This window comes from Vigna unguiculata, chromosome 5, assembly GCF_004118075.2.
Source record: "Vigna unguiculata cultivar IT97K-499-35 chromosome 5, ASM411807v1, whole genome shotgun sequence".
Classification (NCBI taxonomy): domain Eukaryota; kingdom Viridiplantae; phylum Streptophyta; class Magnoliopsida; order Fabales; family Fabaceae; genus Vigna; species Vigna unguiculata.
Genome location: NC_040283.1, coordinates 146,280 through 167,066, shown reverse-complemented (window position 1 = coordinate 167,066; position 20,787 = coordinate 146,280). Strand labels below are relative to the sequence as shown.

Sequence of the window (20,787 nt, the reverse complement as noted above, 5' to 3'; positions counted from 1 at the left end):
ACAAATGCCTAGAAAAGAAATGAAAAAAATGAAGAACTTAATCAAACTCTACTTATATTTTCCTGCTGGTCCTCTTGGTTTTTATCGTCACCTTCTTCAATCTTGATGCTCTTATACCAGCGAGCACAGAATAAATAGAGCACAAAGTCAAGAGCAGTTAGTATTGCAACGAGGAAGAAAAACCTATCCATGTGTCCCACGTTCAAGTTATTGGGAATCCATCCTGGTTTCTCTCCTCTTTCAGTGACTTCCATGACCATGTACACCAGCATGCTACTCACATAGTTTCCAAGGGAAATTGATGCCATGCAAAGTGAGCTCCCAAAGCTTTTTATGCCATCTGGGGCTTGCCCGTTGAAAAACTCCAACTGACCCACATACATGAAGACTTCTGAAGCACCAACTAGAACATACTGCGGGATTTGCCATAGTATACTCAAAGAACTAGCCTTTTCCCCAGGTATAACTTGCTTCAGTCTTGCAAACTCTGTCACACCAGCTGCAACCATAGAAAGCATTCCAATAATTAGACCAACTCCCATTCTTTGAAGTTCAGTTAGTCCCCCAGGATAGCCACTGAGTTTTCCAACCAGAGGAACTAAGATATAGCGATAAATTCCAGTGCATACAAGGACACTGCAGATATCAAACACTGACATGGTGGCTGCTGGCAAGTGGAATTTTCCAACCTTGTTGTTCATCACATCCCCTTGCTCCACAAAAAGAGAAGCCATTTGTGTAAACACGACCGAATAGATTATAGTACACAGCCAAACTGGTAGCATTCTCATCACACACTTGGCTTCTTCAACTTGAGTTACAGTACAAAGCCGCCAGTGATTCTTGAGATCATCTCTATCTCTCTCCGTTATCGTTGCTGCCTTGTCCATGAATCTGCTCAACATCAACGAACATGAGCCAAGCCAAGGATGTAAAAGTTTCAATTCCACACAACCAAGTACTGAAATGAATACAATAAAAATAGCTGGTTGTTTTCTGTTACCTGAAATCGTTGCTGTGCATAATCTTTCTACTTCCTTTTATGGCAGACTCTGGACCATCAACCTCATAAAGTTGGTCTTCATTGCCTGCTTTAACCTTAAACTTTTTAAAAGCAGCCACAAACACCTGAACTACCCTTATAACCGGATTCCCGTATGCCTTTACATATCTATATTTTCTAAATCCTGCCAAGTATAAAAGAAAAGCAATGATAGCTGAGCCCAAGGATACTAAGAAACCTAGTGTCCACATCCCTGTATCCTCAAAGTATACTAATACAGTGTTGGAGAACAAAGATCCAACGTTGAGGGCAAAGTAAAAATAACCGAAGTAAGCATCTCTGTTTTCCTTGTGGTTTTTCTTCTTCTCATCGAATTGATCTGCGCCAAAGGTTGCTAAGGTGGGTTGGTGCCCTCCATATCCAAATGCCACTAGATATATGGATAAGTAGAACACGCCAACACCCACTGATGATGCTTCCCTGCATTTTGTTTCTTCACTGCCACAACCAGCTGGTTTGATTAAAAATCGCCAAGAAGTCAGGGACAACATCCCCAAGCCCTGTTCATGTTCAACATGCATATTTATAATTTTGTACTATTACTTATTTGTTGGTTATAGTAAGACGTAAGATGAATTCAACACAATACAGTACCAGAATAAAAATGATCTGAAAGATTGAGCAAGTTAAATATCGGCCCCAGTAAGAATCACTGAGAAAAGCTCCAATCAGTGAGAATATGTAAACGGTTCCGGTCCACTTGCTCACATTGTTAGCAGCATCAACAATGTCTTGGCGAAGGACTCGAGTCAGAAACAAAACCAAGTTTACTCCAACTCCAAAGAAAGCTAGTGTGGCCAATGCTTGATTCGCTGCATTCAGTACAATGTCAAACCAAAACATGTTGTATCCAACTTACTTATGTGTTGCCATTCATTTCTGATTTTTCAAAAGTAGAAAGTGGTTTACGAATGAATTAACTCATTATTTTTCAGTACCTAGCAAGATAAATACAGTGTTCCACCCTCCTTTGCTCTCTCTACCATTTGTAGGTGACTGCTCTCTGTGGCCATCATTTTCTCCTGTCACCTGCTTTTAAAAAAAAAAATAAAGAAAGAAAGAAAGCAAGCACATTATACATAAATAAAATAACAAATTTAGTTTACAACTCTTTTTCCATTCAACAAAAGAATTCAGCCTTCCTATCCACCTATCTATGATATTATTGGTATGTGTATTATTTCCCAATTTCAGCTGTGACATGAAATATTTATGCAGATCATAAATTGCTTGTATAATTGCTTTCTACTTAACATCAACACAGAGAACCCATTCACTTTTTTTTTTTAATGAAACCCAAACTAAACCTGATCGACTAAGAATAACTGACCTCGATTGCGTCAACATTGCCGGTGGAGTGCGCAGTGTGTGAATCGGTGATTTCCGGTTCCATCTGCGGCATGAAAAACTCTGTTTAAAACAAGTGAGCACCATTATTGGCATGGACAATGACGGAGGGAGAGAAAACATAATGATTCAAGTCTAGAATATAGGAACAGGTAACACTGAAATGTTGAAACACGTTAAGTTCTACATATAATACAACACACTGCCACAAATTTCTCCCTCAGCTTACTGAGCTGATCAATCAGAATAATACTTATCAACAGTAATAACATAACAAGAAAAAGGTATCATGGATGATAATTTCTGATACAGTGTTACGAGATAGTAATAAAAAGAAAAAGTTGTTGTTGTGCTGTGATGAATAGTAAATAAATAAACAAATAAATAGAAAGTGTAACCTTTTGCGGAACTTGGTGACAGAAATAACGAACTCTTCAGGAATAGTGTCAAATTCCGGTGAAGGGGAAGAGCAAGTAGAAGCTACTAAGGCAAATGTTCCCGGAAAGTCTGCCAGGTTAAAACTTTTTGTCATTTATGGTTCAGAATCAAGGATGTCACTACTTCTTTCTGTATATCTAAACTCTCATGCATACAACTAATACAATCTTTTTTCTTTTCCTAAAATCTCACACTCAAAAGCTGCCTAACAATGATTACCAATACTGCAATGCAGTGACCATGAGGTTGAATGAGCACTGCACTAACCACTTCTTTGTATGCTCAATATATATAAGGAATGAACGAGCGTACTGAAGGTTTAAGATGTAAAATATGATGAATTTGTTGCTGTAAGTAAATCACTATAACTTAGTGATGTTTATCTTAATAACGATTGTAATAACAGTTTTCACTTAAGAACCGGTCTTGTAATATGATTTGATTTCATGTGATTTCGGATTGTGCTTTGCTCACAGCCAAACCTTCACCCTTCTTTTTGTGATTCATTTTCATTAAATAGATTCATAAAATTAAAATACACAATAATTCATGTATTTATTTTTAAATCAGATTGCTTTTCTGTTTTCTTTGTGCAGACTAGTCCTTTTTTCACATTAAAATAATTACTTTTGAGATTTTAAATTCAAATTTATATCTTTTAAGACTAGTACTTTACTAACTTTTGCCACTATCCCAAATTCGCACTTTGTGAAATAAATTTTTAATTTAAATGTCAAACCCTGAAATACTAGCAGAGTAGTTGTGTATAAAGAAATGTTTATATCTTAATTTAGGTTTTAAATAATAAAAGATGAAGTAGAAAGAAAAAATAAAACCATAACACAAAAGAAGTTGTGTTTGTTGTTGTAACTGAAAGGTGGTCTCCTCCTAAATCGCCTTATTCTCGTACACTTAATGCTATTCTTTTCATAGACTTTTTCTCCACTTCTTATTCATTCATTGACTACATCCACTTCGTGGCAACTCCTCCCTTCAAACCCACATTACTCTAATATATTGTCTAATATCTAGAATAAATATTTATTTTATCTAGCTTAAATTTATAATATATGAACTCTTTTTAGTGTATAAAATAGAACTCAATATATAAACACTTTTCAACAAGTAAAGTATACTTTAGATACATCTTATATAATTTATATTATAGTATCATAAAAAATATTGAAAAGAGTAAACACTAAATCTTCAATAATAAGACAATGTTGTGGTTATAGTTTTCATTTGAGAACCGGTCTTGTAATTGTTTTGGTTGAGTTGAGAATGATTTTTCCAGAAAGGAAAATTAATTAGGTTGCATTCTAAGGAATTTTCGAAAGGTGTTCGGAATTAAAGTTAGTTTGTTGTTGAGAATGAAGTTTATCTCCAGAGTTGAGAGTGGTGATTACTGTAATCTTTATATTCCGCATTTGCAGATGCTTTTGTCCATGGTTGTCACCTTCCCTTCCACCCGTCGCAGTGCAATGAATGAATCGTGGTCCCATAATTCTAATGTCTGTCACAATCAATAATTCTACAGTCCAGGTATGTATGCATGTCTATGATTCTACTCAATTTTCATGCAAATTGTAGAAATAGTTCTTGGATATGTTTATCCTTGTAATATCTAGCTTCATCACACAAACAAATGTAAAGGGTCGGTAACAGAGATATTGTGGTACGGATCAGGGATGGCAAATATCTGTGCCGGAAAAGGTTACAATTTCAGGTATATTACCCATTCATTCAAGTTAGCTACTATTGTGCCTGTGAAAATAAATCACCATAATTTCGACAAAGACATCTGATGGAAGGAAAGAGTTATTATATCTCTAAAATGCTGCAACAGAGAAAATATTAAATGACTGAGGATTAACATAAGTACATAACACATTAAGATAACCATGTAAAGGTATTAATCTTCTCACACCTATCACCCAACAATATCCTGTAAGCCAAGGTATAAGATCAGATAAGAACAAGGCTGCAATCTTATTTTACGACTGAATAAGATCGGCCACCATATTCATGAAATTAACTCACTGCTATCGAATAAAAGTGAAACTCTAGAAAATGATGATATGATATTCCGTTCAGGTAAGGCAAGAGAAGATTAGACACATGAATACACACAAATAATATAACAAAATATAATATAAAAAGACATAATTTGTTTATGTGAACTGTACTCAAAATGCTTTACGATACATCATGTATTTAGGCCAAGAGGCTGTCTCCCAAGCACACCTAGGATTGACTTCCCTGCTCAAGAAGGCTGTGTGTGTTGGGGTTCTTTCCCCAAGCCCTCTCCCTCCATATTACTTCCACTTCATCAAATGTCAATCCTTTGGTCTCAGGAACATACACAACCACAAATATAAAAGCAGCCACAGTTATACCACATATGATCAGGAAGGTAGGACCAATCCCTATGCCGTCCGCAATTGAAAGAAATGTCTCGGAGACGATCAAATTTGAAACCCAACACACAGTAGCTGACATGCCACCACAGATGCCTCGATATTCTTCTGGATATATCTCAGAACTCAGAGTCCACGGCACAGGCCCCATTCCTGGCGAGAAAAAGCCGATATACAAGGCTAAGCCTACAACTGCAAGCCATCCATACAACCCATTCGAAGATGTTGATTGCTTATAAAATGCAAAGGCCAGGACTATCAATGATACAGCCACTCCTGCCAGGCTACAAAGAGCTAATTTTTTTCGCCCTGCATGGTCGATAAGGTAAATGCCAAGAACGGTTCCAGCAGCGTTCATGCCAGCAACTATCAGGGATAGGAGAAGGGCCAGTTGATTGGCCTGGAACCCAGCCATTTGGACAATTGTAGGGCTGTAATACATGACTGTGTTTATACCTGTGAACTGCTGAAAAGCCTGCAGAACCATTGGATGCCATAAGAATACATTTTATACATATATAATCTAATGTTACTTATACTCAATTTCAAAAAAAAAAAAAACAATTCCAAAATGCACTTAGTCGCCACTAAAAACAGAGTACATGGGAAGATGGGGGGTTGGGGTTTTCTTTTATCAATCATAAAACCAGAAAATTCAAGCCAAATCAGGGCCACACAATAATTGGAAACAAGAAAACAACCACCAGTGTGAAAACCTAATTCAAAGCTGAAATTAAAAAAATAAATAAACTGAAACTTAATTTATTTATGCTTATTTTCTACAGTTACATTACAGAAAGTAGTGAAAAGAGTCAGCATGATAGAGATCAATGAGTGTATTATTATCTTAACCATGAAATGAAAGTAGTTTCATCAATACAAATTCAACTCTTCAAATGCCTCAAACCTTATGATTCTGAACTTTAGTGCTAAACATTTCAAATTCAATACTAAATTTTCAATCAAGTGCAGACCATAAAGTACTTTGATGCTAACTTGTGTCACAAGGATCGTTGCATATGCAATCCCTACAGTAATGTGAGCAAGACATGCTCATATAACTTCAAAGTTTTGAGCAAGACATTCGAATTCTATAATTATTTGTAAATATGTTTACCAAAGAAAAATTGTTCTAATTTTCTAGCTTATATAATGGCAGAAAAGAGCATTTGTGTCCTTTAGGAAGTTTGCATGAAAAGTCTCTTTGAAAACATTTTATTACCAGAAGTCCGCCACCAACAAGGAATGCTAGTCGGATTTCTTTTGATTTGAAAACATCCCAGAATTTGATATTGCTCCTCCTTTGGCGCTCTTGCTCTGACTGAGCAGTTAGGAAATCGACTTCGTCTTCTAACCGAGCAACATCATAGATCTTAGAAAGCACATCAACGGCTTCACTTTTCCTATTCTGTACATGAAGATAGAATTATATGCTGGCATCATAAACTAGTAGCTTGTGAAGGTAAGGTGACTTCTTAGGTATAATTCTAGACAAGAGCAATCAATCACACAACCATTTACCTTAATAAATAGCCATCTTGGGGATTCAGGAAGGAAGAGCATGAGAACAAACTGAATAACAGCTGGCACACCTGAAACACCAAGCATCCATCGCCATGTCCCAGGAACCTGCTCATAATTCGATAAGGTGGTTAGTGAGAAATAACACCCAAAAGCAAGCATATGGATAGATCGAAGGACGTTTTCAGAACACTTTTGGGAGAAAAACCGAAGATGGGAGAACTATATCCTTCATTGTTAATAGTAACAACAACAGAGAAAAGAATACTGACCCCTGTAAAAGCAAGGTTTACAAGATAGGAAAGAAATTGTCCACCAGTTATCATGAGCACATTTGTGCTTACTAACGATCCCCTTATTTCGGAGGGTGATGCCTCTGCAATATATACAGGAGCAGTGACCGAAGCTGTACCAACACCCAAACCAACGAGAAGACGTCCCAGTATGAGAACGTAAGGATCTGGGGCAGCAGCCATGATAATTGCTCCTAAGCCAAAAATAACATCAGCAAAGAGGGTGGCCTTCTTCCGTCCATAAGCGTCATTAACCCAACCACCCGCTGCTGCTCCAACAATTGCTCCGGCAATCGCCATGCTCACAATTGTTTCCTGGGATGATCCAACACAAGACAGTAAGCAAAAAGTTGACTCAAGCTTGGTTGAGATGAAATCCATTTAGAAAAGGATTGAAGTTGAGAAGCCATTTAGAAAAGGATTGAAGTTGAGAAGAGAAGATACCTGGAGAAAATAACTGTCCCTAACTTCCTGAAAATCATCTTTAATGTACAAAAGTGCGCCCGATATGACACCTGGAAGAAAAAGAGTGAAGATGAGATGAAAAGGAAGAAAAAATGGGGGAAATGGTGCGGAGAGAAGAGGAAGTGAAGGAAACCAGTGTCGTAGCCGAAGAGAAGACCACCGATGCCGGCGACGGTAGCGAGGCCGAGAATGTAGGGATTTTTGAAGAATGACATTTTCCGCTCCGGATACAAATCCAAATATCCAGAGCTCCCAGGTGTCGACTGCATGGTTATCGTCATCTCAGCTTCACCCACCACCAACAACTCACTCTGCTTAGTTTCTTCTTCTTCTTTTTGCTCTGTTTCTTCTTCTTCTTTTTGCTCTGTTTTTCTTCTTATTCTTCTGCAATTCACTCTTTCTTCCCCCAATTCTTCATCACCCGCCAACTCACACTGATCCAGCTGGCGATATTTTAGTACTCTTATTTTCCTACAGACAAAAAAAAAACCCTAGTAATTGTTTTGTTGATAATTGAATAATATTATTGGCATGCGTTTGTGAGCAAAAGTATTATTGGGACAGGTGTAGGGTTGGGATGAATGGAAGCGAAGAAAGAGAAATGCGTGCCATGTAAGACCATCCCACGTCGTACGCCAAACCTGGTCCCACCCAAACCTTACCATTATTATTACAATTATTATTTTCTCTTCTTTGTTTCTTTACACTTATAATAAATATATTCACTTCATTTTATTACGCTGAAAAACTTTGAAAAATGTTAACAGCTATGAATTTCGTATAGGGTTAAGTTGGGGAAATGAAATTGTGGTTAAAATTACGCCACGTGTGTGTTTCGTTACGTATTTTGTTTTGATTTCATTTCATTTCAGGTGTTTCTTGTGCTTTGCTCACGGGCACGCCATCAGTCCCTCGCTATTACCACACCTTTACCTCTTCATTTTCACAAAATAAATTCATAAAATCAAAATACACAATAAATAAATTTGCTTATTATTATTAATAATGTATTTACTTTTGAATCAAGCTGCTTTTCTATTTTTTGTTGATCCAGAATAGTATTTTGTCACATTAAAATAACCAACTACCGATTAATTTTAAGATTATAAAAGAAATTTTTAATTTAAATATTAAATCCTGTAATATTAGCACAGTAGTCGTGTATAAAGAAATGTTTATGTTTTAGTTTGGGTTTTAAATAATAAAAGATAAAGAAGTAAAAAGAAAAAATAAAACCATACAAGTGATACCAAAATAAAGAGATATAAAATAATAAAAAATAAGGAGATGTACTCCCAAAAAAAGTTGTTGAGTGTTCTAGAAGCGTTATTATAAGATGAAGGAAAATTATGTTTTGGTATATAAAACATTAAAATTGAGTTCTACAAAAGTGCAAACAACATTAAAACTTATCCTCATCTTAATAAATGTTGATTGTATAATTTATTTATATCTTAAATCTAAAGTAATTAGACTTAAATTAATTAATTATAATCTCAATTACTTCACAGTGTAGATCAGGAATTCAAAACAGGCTTGATTAGAATTAGCATACTGTAAGGTTAAAACAAAAATAAACCAGGTTTGTAGTTTTAATTAAGTATATAAACAATTATTACTTTTTCTTTTAAATATAGCTAAATCATCGATGTTAAAAAGTTAAATGTATAGATTTTTGTTCCATGGACACCCATAGAAATATTTTTAAAGCTTATCTGAATATTATCTGCATATTATTTGTCCTTTACTATCTATTAGTAATTAATGCTTTGGTTTTTCTTTCTTAAATAAGGAATATTTTTGAAAAGATAATATATATATATATATATAAATAAGAAAGTTTAAAATATATTCCAAAATTTTTATATTAAAAGATATTTTAAAATATAAGTATGTATTTCTTATAAATTTAACATTATTGTTAGATATCATTTAATATCCTTTCGACAATGAAATGAATAAAGTTAAAAGTGAGAGAGAATGTATTTTTCAAGACCAATAAGCACATGGTTAATCATTGACAAACAAAACAATGTGTCGTAGTAACTTTAAGTAAAACATTTAATACCTTTTTTCTTTTACTTTTTTAAGGAGAACAATAGTAAAAGAAGGTAAAAATATATTTAAATGGCAACTACTTTTTAAAAATAAATATAAGATAGATTATGTTATTTTGACAATTTTTTTTATCAAGTATTCCATAATTTACTTTTTAAGGCACACTAAATTTATATCTTTTCTTTCCAAATTTCATCAAACATTTTTTTTTCATCTATTGATATATTATCAAGTGTGTATTGTCCAAAATTTGTCAACATCAATTTGTTAAAGAATAATTTTCCTAAAAAAAAAAGGTAGTTGTGATTATTTAGGTTGTAATTCCAAAATTTTATTATAAGTAAAATTATTTAAGACTGCCCTTCAACCCCTTTTTACTTCCATACAAAAAGTTTTCTATGCACGTTCTTATATTGAGAAGTTTCTTGTATCAAACAATCATAATATTTGAATTTGTGATTGAAATATTAAACTTAAACTTAAAGTTAAGTCACATTTTTGCACTTGTCTTAAAGGTGTTTAAATTTATAGCATTCATATTTGAATCTGTGTGTTAAAACATTTCTTAATAATGTTTAAGATACATCATGTACATTTAGGCCAAGAAGCTGTCTGAGAAGCACCCTTAGGAGTGACTTCCCTGCTGAAGAAGAGTGTGTGTGTTGGGGTTCTTTCCCCAAGCTCTCTCCCTCCATATTACTTCCACTTCATCAAATGTCAATCCTTTGGTCTCAGGAACATACACAGCCACAAATACAAAAGCAGCCACAGCTATAGCACATGTAATCAGGAAGGTAGACCCAATTCCTATACCGTCCGCAATTGAAAGAAATGTCTCTGCAACAATCAAATTTGAAACCCACATCACAGTAGCTGACATGCCCCCACAGATGCCTCGATATTCTTCCGGATATATCTCAGAACTCAGAGTCCACGGCACATGCCCCATTCCTGGCGAGAAAAAGGCGATATACATGGCTAAGCCTACAATTGCAAGCCATCCATACAACGCATTCGAAGATGTTGATTGCTTATAAAATGCAAAGGCCAAGACTATCAATGATACAGCCGCTCCTGCCAGGCTACAAAGAGCTAATTTTTTTCGCCCTGCATGGTCGATAAGGTAAATGCCAAGAACGGTTCCGGCTGCGTTCATGCCAGCAACTATCAGGGATAGGAGAAGAGCCATTTGATTGGACTGGAACCCAGCCATTTGGACTATTGTAGGGCTGTAATACATCACAGTGCTTATACCTGTAAACTGCTGAAAAGCCTGCACAGCCATTGGATCCCATAACAACACATTTTACACATATATAAACTAATGCTATTTATACTAAATTTTCAATCAAATGTAGACCGTAAAGTACTTTGATGGCAACTTAAGTTTCACAAGGATCGTTGCATATGCAATCTCTACAGTAATGTGAGCAAGACATTCTCTTATAACTTCAAAGTTTTGAGGAAGACACTCCAATTCTACAATTATTTGTAAATATGTTTAGCAAAACAGAGTTGTTATGAAAAGTCTCTTTGTAAAGATTTTATTACCAGAAGTCCGCCACCAACAAGGAATGCTAGTCTGATTTCTTTTGATTTAAAAACATCCCAGAATTTGATATTGCTCCTCCTTTGGCGCTCTTGCTCTGACTGAGCAGTTAGGAAATCGACTTCGTCTTCTAACCTTCCAACATCATAGATCTTAGAAAGCACATCAACGGCTTCACTTTTCCTATTCTGTACATAAAGATAGAATTGTATGCTGGCATCATAAACTAGTAGCTTGTGAAGGTAAGGTGACATCTTAGGTATAATTCTAGACAAGAGCAATCAACGAGGCAACTATGTACCTTAATAAATAACCATCTTGGGGATTCAGGAAGGAAGAGCATGAGAACAAACTGAATAACAGCTGGCACACCTGAAACACCAAGCATCCATCGCCATGTCCCAGGAACCTGCTCATAATACCCAAAAACGAAGGACGTTTTCAGAACACTTTAGGGTCAAAACTGAAGATGGGAGAACCATATCTTTCATTACTAATAGCAGCAACAGCAGAGAAAAGAATACTGACCCCTGTAAAAGCAAGGTTTACAAGATAGGAAAGAAATTGTCCACCAGTTATCATGAGCACATTTGTGCTTACTAACGATCCCCTTATTTCGGATGGTGATGCCTCTGCAATATATACAGGAGAAGTAACTGAAGCTGTACCAACACCCAAACCAACGAGAAGACGTCCCAGTATGAGAACGTAAGGATCTGGGGCAGCAGCCATGATAATTGCTCCTAAGCCAAAAGTAACATCAGCAAAGAGGGTGGCTTTCTTCCGTCCGTAAGCATCATTAACCCAACCACCCGCTGCTGCTCCAACAATTGCTCCAGCCATCGCCATGCTCACAATTGTTTCCTGGGATGATCCAACACAAAATAATAAGCAAAAAATTTATTCAAGCTTGGTTGAGATGAAATCCATTTAGAAAAGGATTGAAGTTGAGAAGAGAAGATACCTGGAGGAAAGAACTGTCCCTAACTTCCTGAAAATCATCTTTGATGTACAAAAGTGCTCCCGATATGACACCTGGAAGAAAAAGAGTGAAGATGAGATGAAAAGGAAGAAAAAATGGGGAAAATGGTGCGAAGAGAAGAGGAAGTGAAGGAAACCAGTGTCGTAGCCGAAGAGAAGACCACCGATGCCGGCGGCGGCGGCGAGGCCGAGAATGTAAGGATTTTTGAAGAATGACATTTTCCGCTCCGGATACAAACCCAAATATCCACAGCTCCCAGGCGCCGACTGCATGATTATCGTCATCTCAGCTTCACCCACCACCAACAATTCACTCTTCTGGGTTTGTTCTTCTTCTTCTTCTTCTTCTCCGATTCACTCCTTCCCCAGATTCTTCTTCACCCGCCACTGACACTGCTCCAGCTGGCAATATGTTTTTTTGTTGTCTCAGACTTTCACAAACTACACAAATTTTAATGTGAAACGTATTGTTATCAAACACTTTATTTTTATATAATATAATAATACAGATAAATTTAATTTTATTGGTATATCTTAATATAATTTGATTTTCTCTCGAGTATTTAGCTTTTAATCTTTCTCTTTTAATATCAAGCATTTAGTTATCTAAATGACCCTATGTGCTTATCCTTATCCAATTTCTCCAAGGAAGAAAAGTGTGAGATAATATGATGCACAAATTTAATATAAGAAATTTGAAAGGGACTGTTAGTGTAGTCCAAATTGTGACCAAAAAAGAAAGATAGTTAAAGAAGCATTCTAATTTATGAATTGGTGTCTACCTACTCGACCCCTATCTCTGCTCATTCGTTTTCAAGTATGAGTATTATTATTGTTCATTACACTTAACCTTTCTCACAAACATGTCTCAGAGACATGTATTATCACCGCACATAAATACAGTGACAGCAACTTCTGTATAATAGACTTTTAACAAAACAAATTCACCGATCTTCACAATTATCTCTGCCTGAGATGAGTGGTCAGGAGAAAAATAAGGAACCATGGGCCAAGCCTCCACAGGGATAAATTTGTTGTTATTATTCGTTTAATACAAAATCATACAAGAAATGCAATTTTTTATGTCACGGGTCTTTTTTCATGTAAATTAAATATATTGTGAAATTATTAAAAGATTTCAAGGATAATAAATAATTCGATACATCCCTATAATTAAAAAACGTTTGAATCCAGGGCAACTTTGTTAAAACAATTTTATTTTGGAATAGAAGGATGGTGAAGTTGGTGAAAACTGTGAAGAAAATAGAAAAGCCCAATAGATAATTGTATATGCTCACTTGGAGTCTTTTGCTTTCTTCACCCCCATAATTGTTATCTGCATCCAAAGTAAAGAAGAAAAAGATGAAAATACCCTTGAATTATAATTTTGCCCCAAGTCTTCCTCTTATTAGGGATGGTAATATAGATATGACCCGACTAGACGACCCACATGTCCGCAGAAAAGTACGGGACAGACTGATATATCGAATTCGTTGACACGTAAAAGTCCAACCCACAATCTGCAGTTCGCACATGCTGGCATGTTGACTCATCATAAAAAAATAAAAAAATAAAAAAGAATTTGCACTTTTGTATATTTATTATTTTTTTTATGAACTTTTGCATGAACGTTCCAAATTATTGTATAAGTGGAAAAGACAAGTATTATGTATTTTTGAATATGCTAAAATTTGAATAATACATACATCATGTAATCGTGTATGTTAAAGTACAAATATGAATATGATGAAAATGCTGAATTATCAATTTATCATTAAACTCTTTAAACTCTTTATTTCATAGTGTGAACTTGTTAAAATTTTTCAATTTATTAAACATAAAAAATTTTATCATAAGAATTAAAAAAACAAACTAGTCCATGAGTCCTCGGACCTATACTTATGTGAGGCAAACCAGATTTTTTGGTCCGCATTGGTGGAGCTTTCAGCTTTCAAATGCAATGCTAAGGATGAAATGGGTAATTTAGATATTATGGAAGTGCGGATAGAAACTGGGGAGGCGTAGGAAGGAAAATCCTAGTTGGAAAGATCCAAAACCCAACTCGGAGAGTCCAAAATGACTCCTATTTATAATACATCACAATGGTTGTCAGCTAGTGTCATGCATTGCTACGGTAGACGGTACGCAATTTATGGAGAATTGATGGGTCAACAATGACACACTTCAAAATATACTTTTTTCTTTTCTTGTCTCCATGTTATTCCTTACAAACAAATACCATTTCAAGTTGTTGTTTTACTTGAATTCTTGAGCAAGGAACAACATTATTCAGATTTCTTTATTTTTAGATTCCAAACGCCACAGGGTTTCTTGTTTAGAAACATTAATTAAGGCATGTGATGAAAAAGAAAAAGTCAAATGATAGTTTTATTATATTTTATGTATTCGACTTTAAAATTTAAGTGTAGAGAGTGTGTGGGCACGCGGAGCAACCAAATGAAGATTATGAGGGGCGGCAAAGTGGTGGATCTCGCCAGGCTGCTATGTTATTAACTACTACTACATATATTTTTAATATGTGAATTAAAATGATTCAATAAAAAAATAGTATGAATATTGTATCATTTATAAAAATTAATGTCTATTTCCATCAAAAACAAAAAATATATATACATAATGCATAATAGATATAATAGATATAATAAATAGTATATAGTAAATAATATATTATATAACATTATAATATATATATATATATATATATATGTATATATAATGATACGTAATATACATAATATATTATTCGTGGTCAAATATATAATTTCCACAATTACTCTAATTTAACGTTTATGAAAAATAATATTTTATTTTCTTAAAAAAATATTTAATAAATATGTGTAAAGAATATTGTAGAAAGAACAAACAATCTAATGATATATTTCTACCACAATATTAATCATAAAGTATTATGAATAATACAACCCACAAAATCCACAAATTATCTGTGAAGAAACTTGGTTTCGTCCATTTATCGATACGACACGTCGGTTAATAAACTAAATCAAAGTGCAATCCACAATATTCTTTTAATAAATATAAATTATATTATTTTTTTCTTTTAATATTTGAGTCTGAATTTATAATTGTATTTTAAGACAGTATAATTGTATCTAGAATTATTAAATAGTAATTAATAATATAATTACTACTAAATTGTGAATCAGACTTTATCAATTAATATATGATATATGAAGAAGATAATTAATGTTTGGTTTTTAAAAAATGTAATCAAATTTAATTAATTAAAGAGAAAATTAATCATACAATTAATTTGTATAACTCTTAACATTAATAGTAATAAAAATATACCTCATGTTAATTAGTTATTATAACAATTATTTTTTATTAAATAATAATTTGTCAATTCATAAATATAAATTAAATAAAAAATATTTATCTTTTAAATAAATGATAAAATATCATTTATCGTTAAAATGATTTGATAAGGAAAATAATAATAAAAATAATATATTATTTGTTTTAACTACTATCATTATCTTTCTAATTAAGGTCAATATGACATTAACAATTAATGATAGATATGTACTACTATATACATAATACATAGTATATATATATATATATATATATATATATATATATATATATATATATATATATATATATATATATATATATATATATATATATTTGAATATAAAAATTCAATGAAAATTAATAATTGAATAGTTAATAATAATTGTTGTGTTAAATTTTATTAATTAATAGACGAGATATTAACATTAACTATTAAAATATTGTAAGTATTATAATTATTTTTTTATCAACACAAGACAACGTTTGATTATTAAAAAGTTAATTAACATAAGTTAAAATAATTAAAGAAATTATTTATATTACGTATTAAATTATATAACTACTATTATTAATAATATTAAAAAATATATACTAAACTTGAAGTCGTAACATTTCAAAATAATTTCTTTAATTTTATATTAAGAAAATATTGATATTTTTTAAAATTTTATTAATTTGAATGATCTATTTTATTATTAATGGAAAATTATTTTTAGATATATCATATAATTAAAATATTAATAAAAGTAGAAAACCGTTTTTATATATACGAATATATTACTATAATTAAAATATTACAAAAAAAAAATCAGATTTATGTTAAGAAAGTATTGATTTGATATGTTTTTTGTACTGGACCAGAGGAGTGATTCGGTTGTAGACTGAGAGGACAAGTGGATTTTGGTATCGGGTCGGGGAGACACCGACCGAGGAAGAATATTAACCGAATTAAGTTCTGGGTTTGGTGACGTTTTTAGGAGTTAATGAGGTTGTTATATCCTTAAATATTTTAGGAGTAGAAGATAATTTTGTTTCTGAGAGATGTTGTTATTTTTAAGAAATATTTTAGAATTAGATAAGGGGTTTTCTTTTAGTTATTATTTGGTGAATCTTGGGGATCAATATTTTGTAACTAATTATGATATAAATAAGAGAATTACTCCCATGGTCAAGGGACAGAGATTTTTTGACCTAAGCAAGTCTTAAGCTATGGTTAAGAATATTTCTTTCTTTTTGTTTTTGGTTAAGAATTATCTGGCACTTTTCTTGACCAGAACATTGGCGCCCACCGTGGGGTCCGGTAAAACTCGATCCCAACTCCACCAAATTTCAATAAGAAACGCTACAACAAAAAATAGAGATGAATCACGCAAGAAGGCAGAAGAAGATCTACGACTCTTAAGGGAAGAAACACTCAAAGAAAGGGAGATACTTCGGAAGGAGACCGAGGATACCCATCATCGGCTGGAGGAAGTCCTTCGTCATCAAGAGCAACTGAAAAAACTCAATGAAAACATGCAGTAGCAGATTACGCCTCTACAATATTCACAAGAAACTTTTGACATATGCAAATCATGAGAAGATGATCGATCTATGCTCAGTTTCTACTTACAGATCAACAATTATTCATTGCGATTGAAGTTCACGCTCTTTCTCGATACAGGTACGAAAAAACCCAAAGTTCCCAGTATGTTGCTATTTTTTGATATAAAAAAAAAAAGATCACAATCATAAATCATTCAACTCTTCTTGTATTATGTAGGGGTCACAAGTATAAATTTAATAGTTTTACAAATTTGATTAAATGATTTCTTTAGGGCACTAAAAATAAAAAGCTAGAATGATTAATTTTAAAATATATATATATATATATATATATATATATATTATTTTTGTAATTTATAAAATATACATTGTTATGTTGTTTTAACTTAAATATATTGTCGGATAATGTAATCTTAATTGTGTGTACAGGAATAATAAATTGATTTGCTAAAAGATAGTAAAATATATTTATATAAAAGAATTATTATTATCGATTGTTCCTTTTATTTTTAACCATTTTATTAGAAAAAGAGCAAAATAGTGAAATTAATGAATAATACAAGTTTTATGAATTAATTACTCGTCGTCCTTTTCAATGCATAAAACTAAATGACTTTTACATTAAAGTTTGCCTTTGAAATATGTGTTGTGTTATTTATATTAAAATGTATGTTTCTCATTAATACTTTATTTAATATTATTAAATAAATAACTTTTAGTGTGAAGTATTTTATATTTAGAGGAGTTTTAAGAAAATATTCTTAACAATTTAGGAAGATTTAATCTACCGTAAAGTTGTTTCAAAATATCAATATAATTATTTTATATGGTGCTAGAATTATAAAATAAGATTGTTTAAATATATAAACTAAGATTTTGATACATATGTTAAAATGTGAGTATTATAGTAAATATTACTAGTTATCTTTAAAATAAATTTATTGTTACTAGATATAAATGTGTTCTGGTGTTACTTTATTTAAATAACAAACATAATTATTTTATAATAGTATGTTATTTTAATCAGCTTAAATTTTTTGATATCTTATAATTTACTATTTATTTGGTATGATTTTTATAAGTGAAAATTATTTAATTAAAATTAAGAAATTTATAAAATGTTTTATATATAAATATTACAATTGTCATATATATACATGGGATGTTATGTGAATTATTAACGGGAATTTCGTAGATATATTAAAAGTTCATTCATCATGTTTAAATCAATAAAGATTGGCTTCATTGGAAATAAGATGAAAGAGCCTATGTGCTCGAGGTTAAAAGAACCTATGTGTTCTATTCCGAGTTTATACACTCGATGTTAAAATTCCGAGTTTATACACTCGATGATAAAATTCCGAGTTTATACACTCGATGATAAAATTCCGAGTTTATACACTCGATGTTAAAATTCCGAGTTTATACACTCGATGGTAAAATTCCGAGTTTATACAATGTTAAAATTCCGAGTTTATACACTCGATGATAAAATTCCGAGTTTATACACTCGATGATAAAATTCCGAGTTTATACACTCGATGATAAAATTCTGAGTTTATACACTCGATGATAAAATTCCGAGTTTATACACTCGATGTTAAAATTCCGAGTTTATACACTCGATGATAAAATTCCGAGTTTATACACTCGATGATAAAATTCCGAGTTTATACAATCGATGTTAAAAATTCCGAGTTTATACACTCGATGATAAAATTCCGAGTTTATACACTCGATGATAAAATTCTGAGTTTATATACTCGATGTTAAAATTCCGAGTTTATACACTCGATGTTAAAATTCCGAGTTTATACACTCGATGATAAAATTCCGAGTTTATACACTCGATGATAAAATTCCGAGTTTATACACTCGATGTTAAAATTCTGAGTTTATACACTCGATGATAAAATTCCGAGTTTATACACTCGATGATAAAATTCCGAGTTTATACACTCAATGTTAAAATTCCGAGTTTATACACTCGATGTTAAAATTCCGAGTTTATACACTCGAGGTTAAAATTCTGAGTTTATACACTCGATGATAAAATTCCGAGTTTATACACTCGATGTTAAAATTCCGAGTTTATACACTCGATGTTAAAATTCCGAGTTTATACACTCGATGATAAAATTCCGAGTTTATACACTCGATGATAAAATTCCGAGTTTATACACTCGATGTTAAAATTCCGAGTTTATACACTCGATGATAAAATTCCGAGTTTATACACTCGATGATAAAATTCCGAGTTTATACACTCGATGATAAAATTCCGAGTTTATACACTCGATGATAAAATTCCGAGTTTATACACTCGATGATAAAATTCTGAGTTTATACACTCGATGATAAAATTCCGAGTTTATACACTCGATGTTAAAATTCCGAGTTTATACACTCGATGTTAAAATTTCGAGTTTATACACTCGAGGTTAAAATTCCGAGTTTGTACACTCGACGCTAAATTCCGAGTTTATACACTCGAGGTTAAAAGAAGTTTCATTTTGGTGTTTGCAGGATTGAGAGCTCGATTTGTAAACGAGTTCTTATTTTCTTCAGTTGGGTGTTTCCAGGATTGAGAGCTTGGTTTATAAGCAGGTTCTTATTTATTTTTGTTTGGTGTTTAACAAACTTGGTTTATAAATAAGTTAGTGTTTGTTTAGCTTGCAGGATTGAGAGCTCGGTTTATAAACGAGTTATTATTTATTGTTTGGGGTTTAACAGGCTCGGTTTATAAACGAGTTGGTATTAGTTTCATTTTGGTGTTTGCAGGATTGAGAGCTCGGTTTATAAACGGGTTATTATTTTCTTTGGAGTTTTGGTGTTTGCAGGAGTGAGAGCTCGGTTTATAAACGAGTCATTATTTGCTTTGGAGTTTTGATATTTGCAGGAGTGAGAGCTCGGTTTATGAACGGTTGATTAAATTAATTTAAAAGGTTGAAATTGTGGAGCGTGAAGATAGGGAGTAATGATGATTTTACGGAAAGTGGTGAGAAGTAGTTATTGACAAGACAAATTCTGCTCGCCTCGTTTTGAAGACGAGACCGTGCAAAATTTGGAGAGCTATGTACTGGACCAGAGGAGTGATTCGGTTGTAGACTGAGAGGACAAGTGGATTTTGGTATCGGGTCGGGGAGACACCGACCGAGGGAGAATATTAACCGAATTAAGTTCTGGGTTTGGTGACGTTTTTAGGAGTTAATGAGGTTGTTATATCCTTAAATATTTTAGGAGTAGAAGATAATTTTGTTTCTGAGAGATGTTGTTATTTTTAAGAAATATTTTAGAATTAGATAAGGGGTTTTCTTTTAGTTATTATTTGGTGAATCTTGGGGATCAATATTTTGTAACTAATTATGATATAAATAAGAGAATTACTCCCATGGTCAAGGGACAGAGATTTTTTGACCTAAGCAAGTCTTAAGCTATGGTTAAAAATATTTCTTTCTTTTTGTTTTTGGTTAAGAATTATCTGGCACTTTTCTTGACCAGAACATTTTTAAAATTTATTGTAGAGCATAAAAATGTTATAAATGGAATAATATATTTATTTTCATTGTTGATATTTTTGAAGAAAAAATTGAGAAGCTGTCAAAATGTCCAAAAAGTTTATTATATTTGTACAACATATAGATATAAATATAGATTTGATAGAAAGAGTTCATATTTTTCAATATACTAGTTAGTATGGTTGTTGTCTTTAATTAAAAATTAAAATTAAAATAATTTTAAAATTTGTATTTCTGTTATTTAATATACAAC

At 32.5% G+C, this 20,787-nt stretch overlaps 3 protein-coding genes across 3 annotated transcripts; all 3 read right to left on the bottom strand.

Annotated features, from left to right (window-relative positions):
* Positions 1-17: 17 nt before the first annotated feature.
* LOC114185832 (protein NRT1/ PTR FAMILY 7.1-like) lies at positions 18-2,942 on the bottom strand. The gene is made up of 7 exons (XM_028073766.1): positions 2,809-2,942; positions 2,640-2,643; positions 2,394-2,456; positions 2,002-2,092; positions 1,658-1,875; positions 1,004-1,563; positions 18-894 (listed from the first exon to the last, which is right to left on the bottom strand). Exons 1-7 carry the CDS (start codon positions 2,940-2,942, stop codon positions 42-44), a joined length of 1,923 nt encoding a protein of 640 aa, XP_027929567.1. The 3' UTR covers positions 18-41.
* A 1,866-nt stretch (positions 2,943-4,808) lies between these two features.
* Positions 4,809-8,013, bottom strand: LOC114185753 (inositol transporter 1-like). Its single transcript, XM_028073654.1, has 6 exons — positions 7,678-8,013; positions 7,524-7,594; positions 7,059-7,394; positions 6,787-6,894; positions 6,488-6,673; positions 4,809-5,740 (listed from the first exon to the last, which is right to left on the bottom strand). Exons 1-6 carry the CDS (start codon positions 7,823-7,825, stop codon positions 5,093-5,095), a joined length of 1,497 nt encoding a protein of 498 aa, XP_027929455.1. The 5' UTR covers positions 7,826-8,013; the 3' UTR covers positions 4,809-5,092.
* Positions 8,014-10,097: 2,084 nt separating this feature from the next.
* Positions 10,098-12,577, bottom strand: LOC114185456 (inositol transporter 1-like). Its single transcript, XM_028073184.1, has 6 exons — positions 12,270-12,577; positions 12,116-12,186; positions 11,680-12,015; positions 11,453-11,560; positions 11,154-11,339; positions 10,098-10,875 (listed from the first exon to the last, which is right to left on the bottom strand). The coding sequence occupies exons 1-6, from the start codon at positions 12,415-12,417 to the stop codon at positions 10,228-10,230; spliced, it is 1,497 nt and encodes a 498-aa protein (XP_027928985.1). The 5' UTR covers positions 12,418-12,577; the 3' UTR covers positions 10,098-10,227.
* Positions 12,578-20,787: the final 8,210 nt, after the last annotated feature.

Coding starts and splice junctions, on each gene's coding strand:
- LOC114185832 (XM_028073766.1), bottom strand. CDS start 2,942: ATGACAAAAAGTTTTAACCTGGCAGACTTTCCGGGAACATTTGCCTTA. Junction 1,564..1,657: donor TTCAGATCATTTTTATTCTG/GTACTGTATTGT, acceptor GAACATGAACAG/GGCTTGGGGATGTTGTCCCT. Junction 895..1,003: donor ATGCACAGCAACGATTTCAG/GTAACAGAAAAC, acceptor GATGTTGAGCAG/ATTCATGGACAAGGCAGCAA.
- LOC114185456 (XM_028073184.1), bottom strand. CDS start 12,417: ATGACGATAATCATGCAGTCGGCGCCTGGGAGCTGTGGATATTTGGGT. Junction 11,561..11,679: donor TAAACCTTGCTTTTACAGGG/GTCAGTATTCTT, acceptor TATTATGAGCAG/GTTCCTGGGACATGGCGATG. Junction 10,876..11,153: donor TTGTTGGTGGCGGACTTCTG/GTAATAAAATCT, acceptor ATGGCTGTGCAG/GCTTTTCAGCAGTTTACAGG.
- LOC114185753 (XM_028073654.1), bottom strand. CDS start 7,825: ATGACGATAACCATGCAGTCGACACCTGGGAGCTCTGGATATTTGGAT. Junction 7,595..7,677: donor TCTCTTCGGCTACGACACTG/GTTTCCTTCACT, acceptor TTTTTCTTCCAG/GTGTCATATCGGGCGCACTT. Junction 7,395..7,523: donor GGGACAGTTATTTTCTCCAG/GTATCTTCTCTT, acceptor GGATCATCCCAG/GAAACAATTGTGAGCATGGC.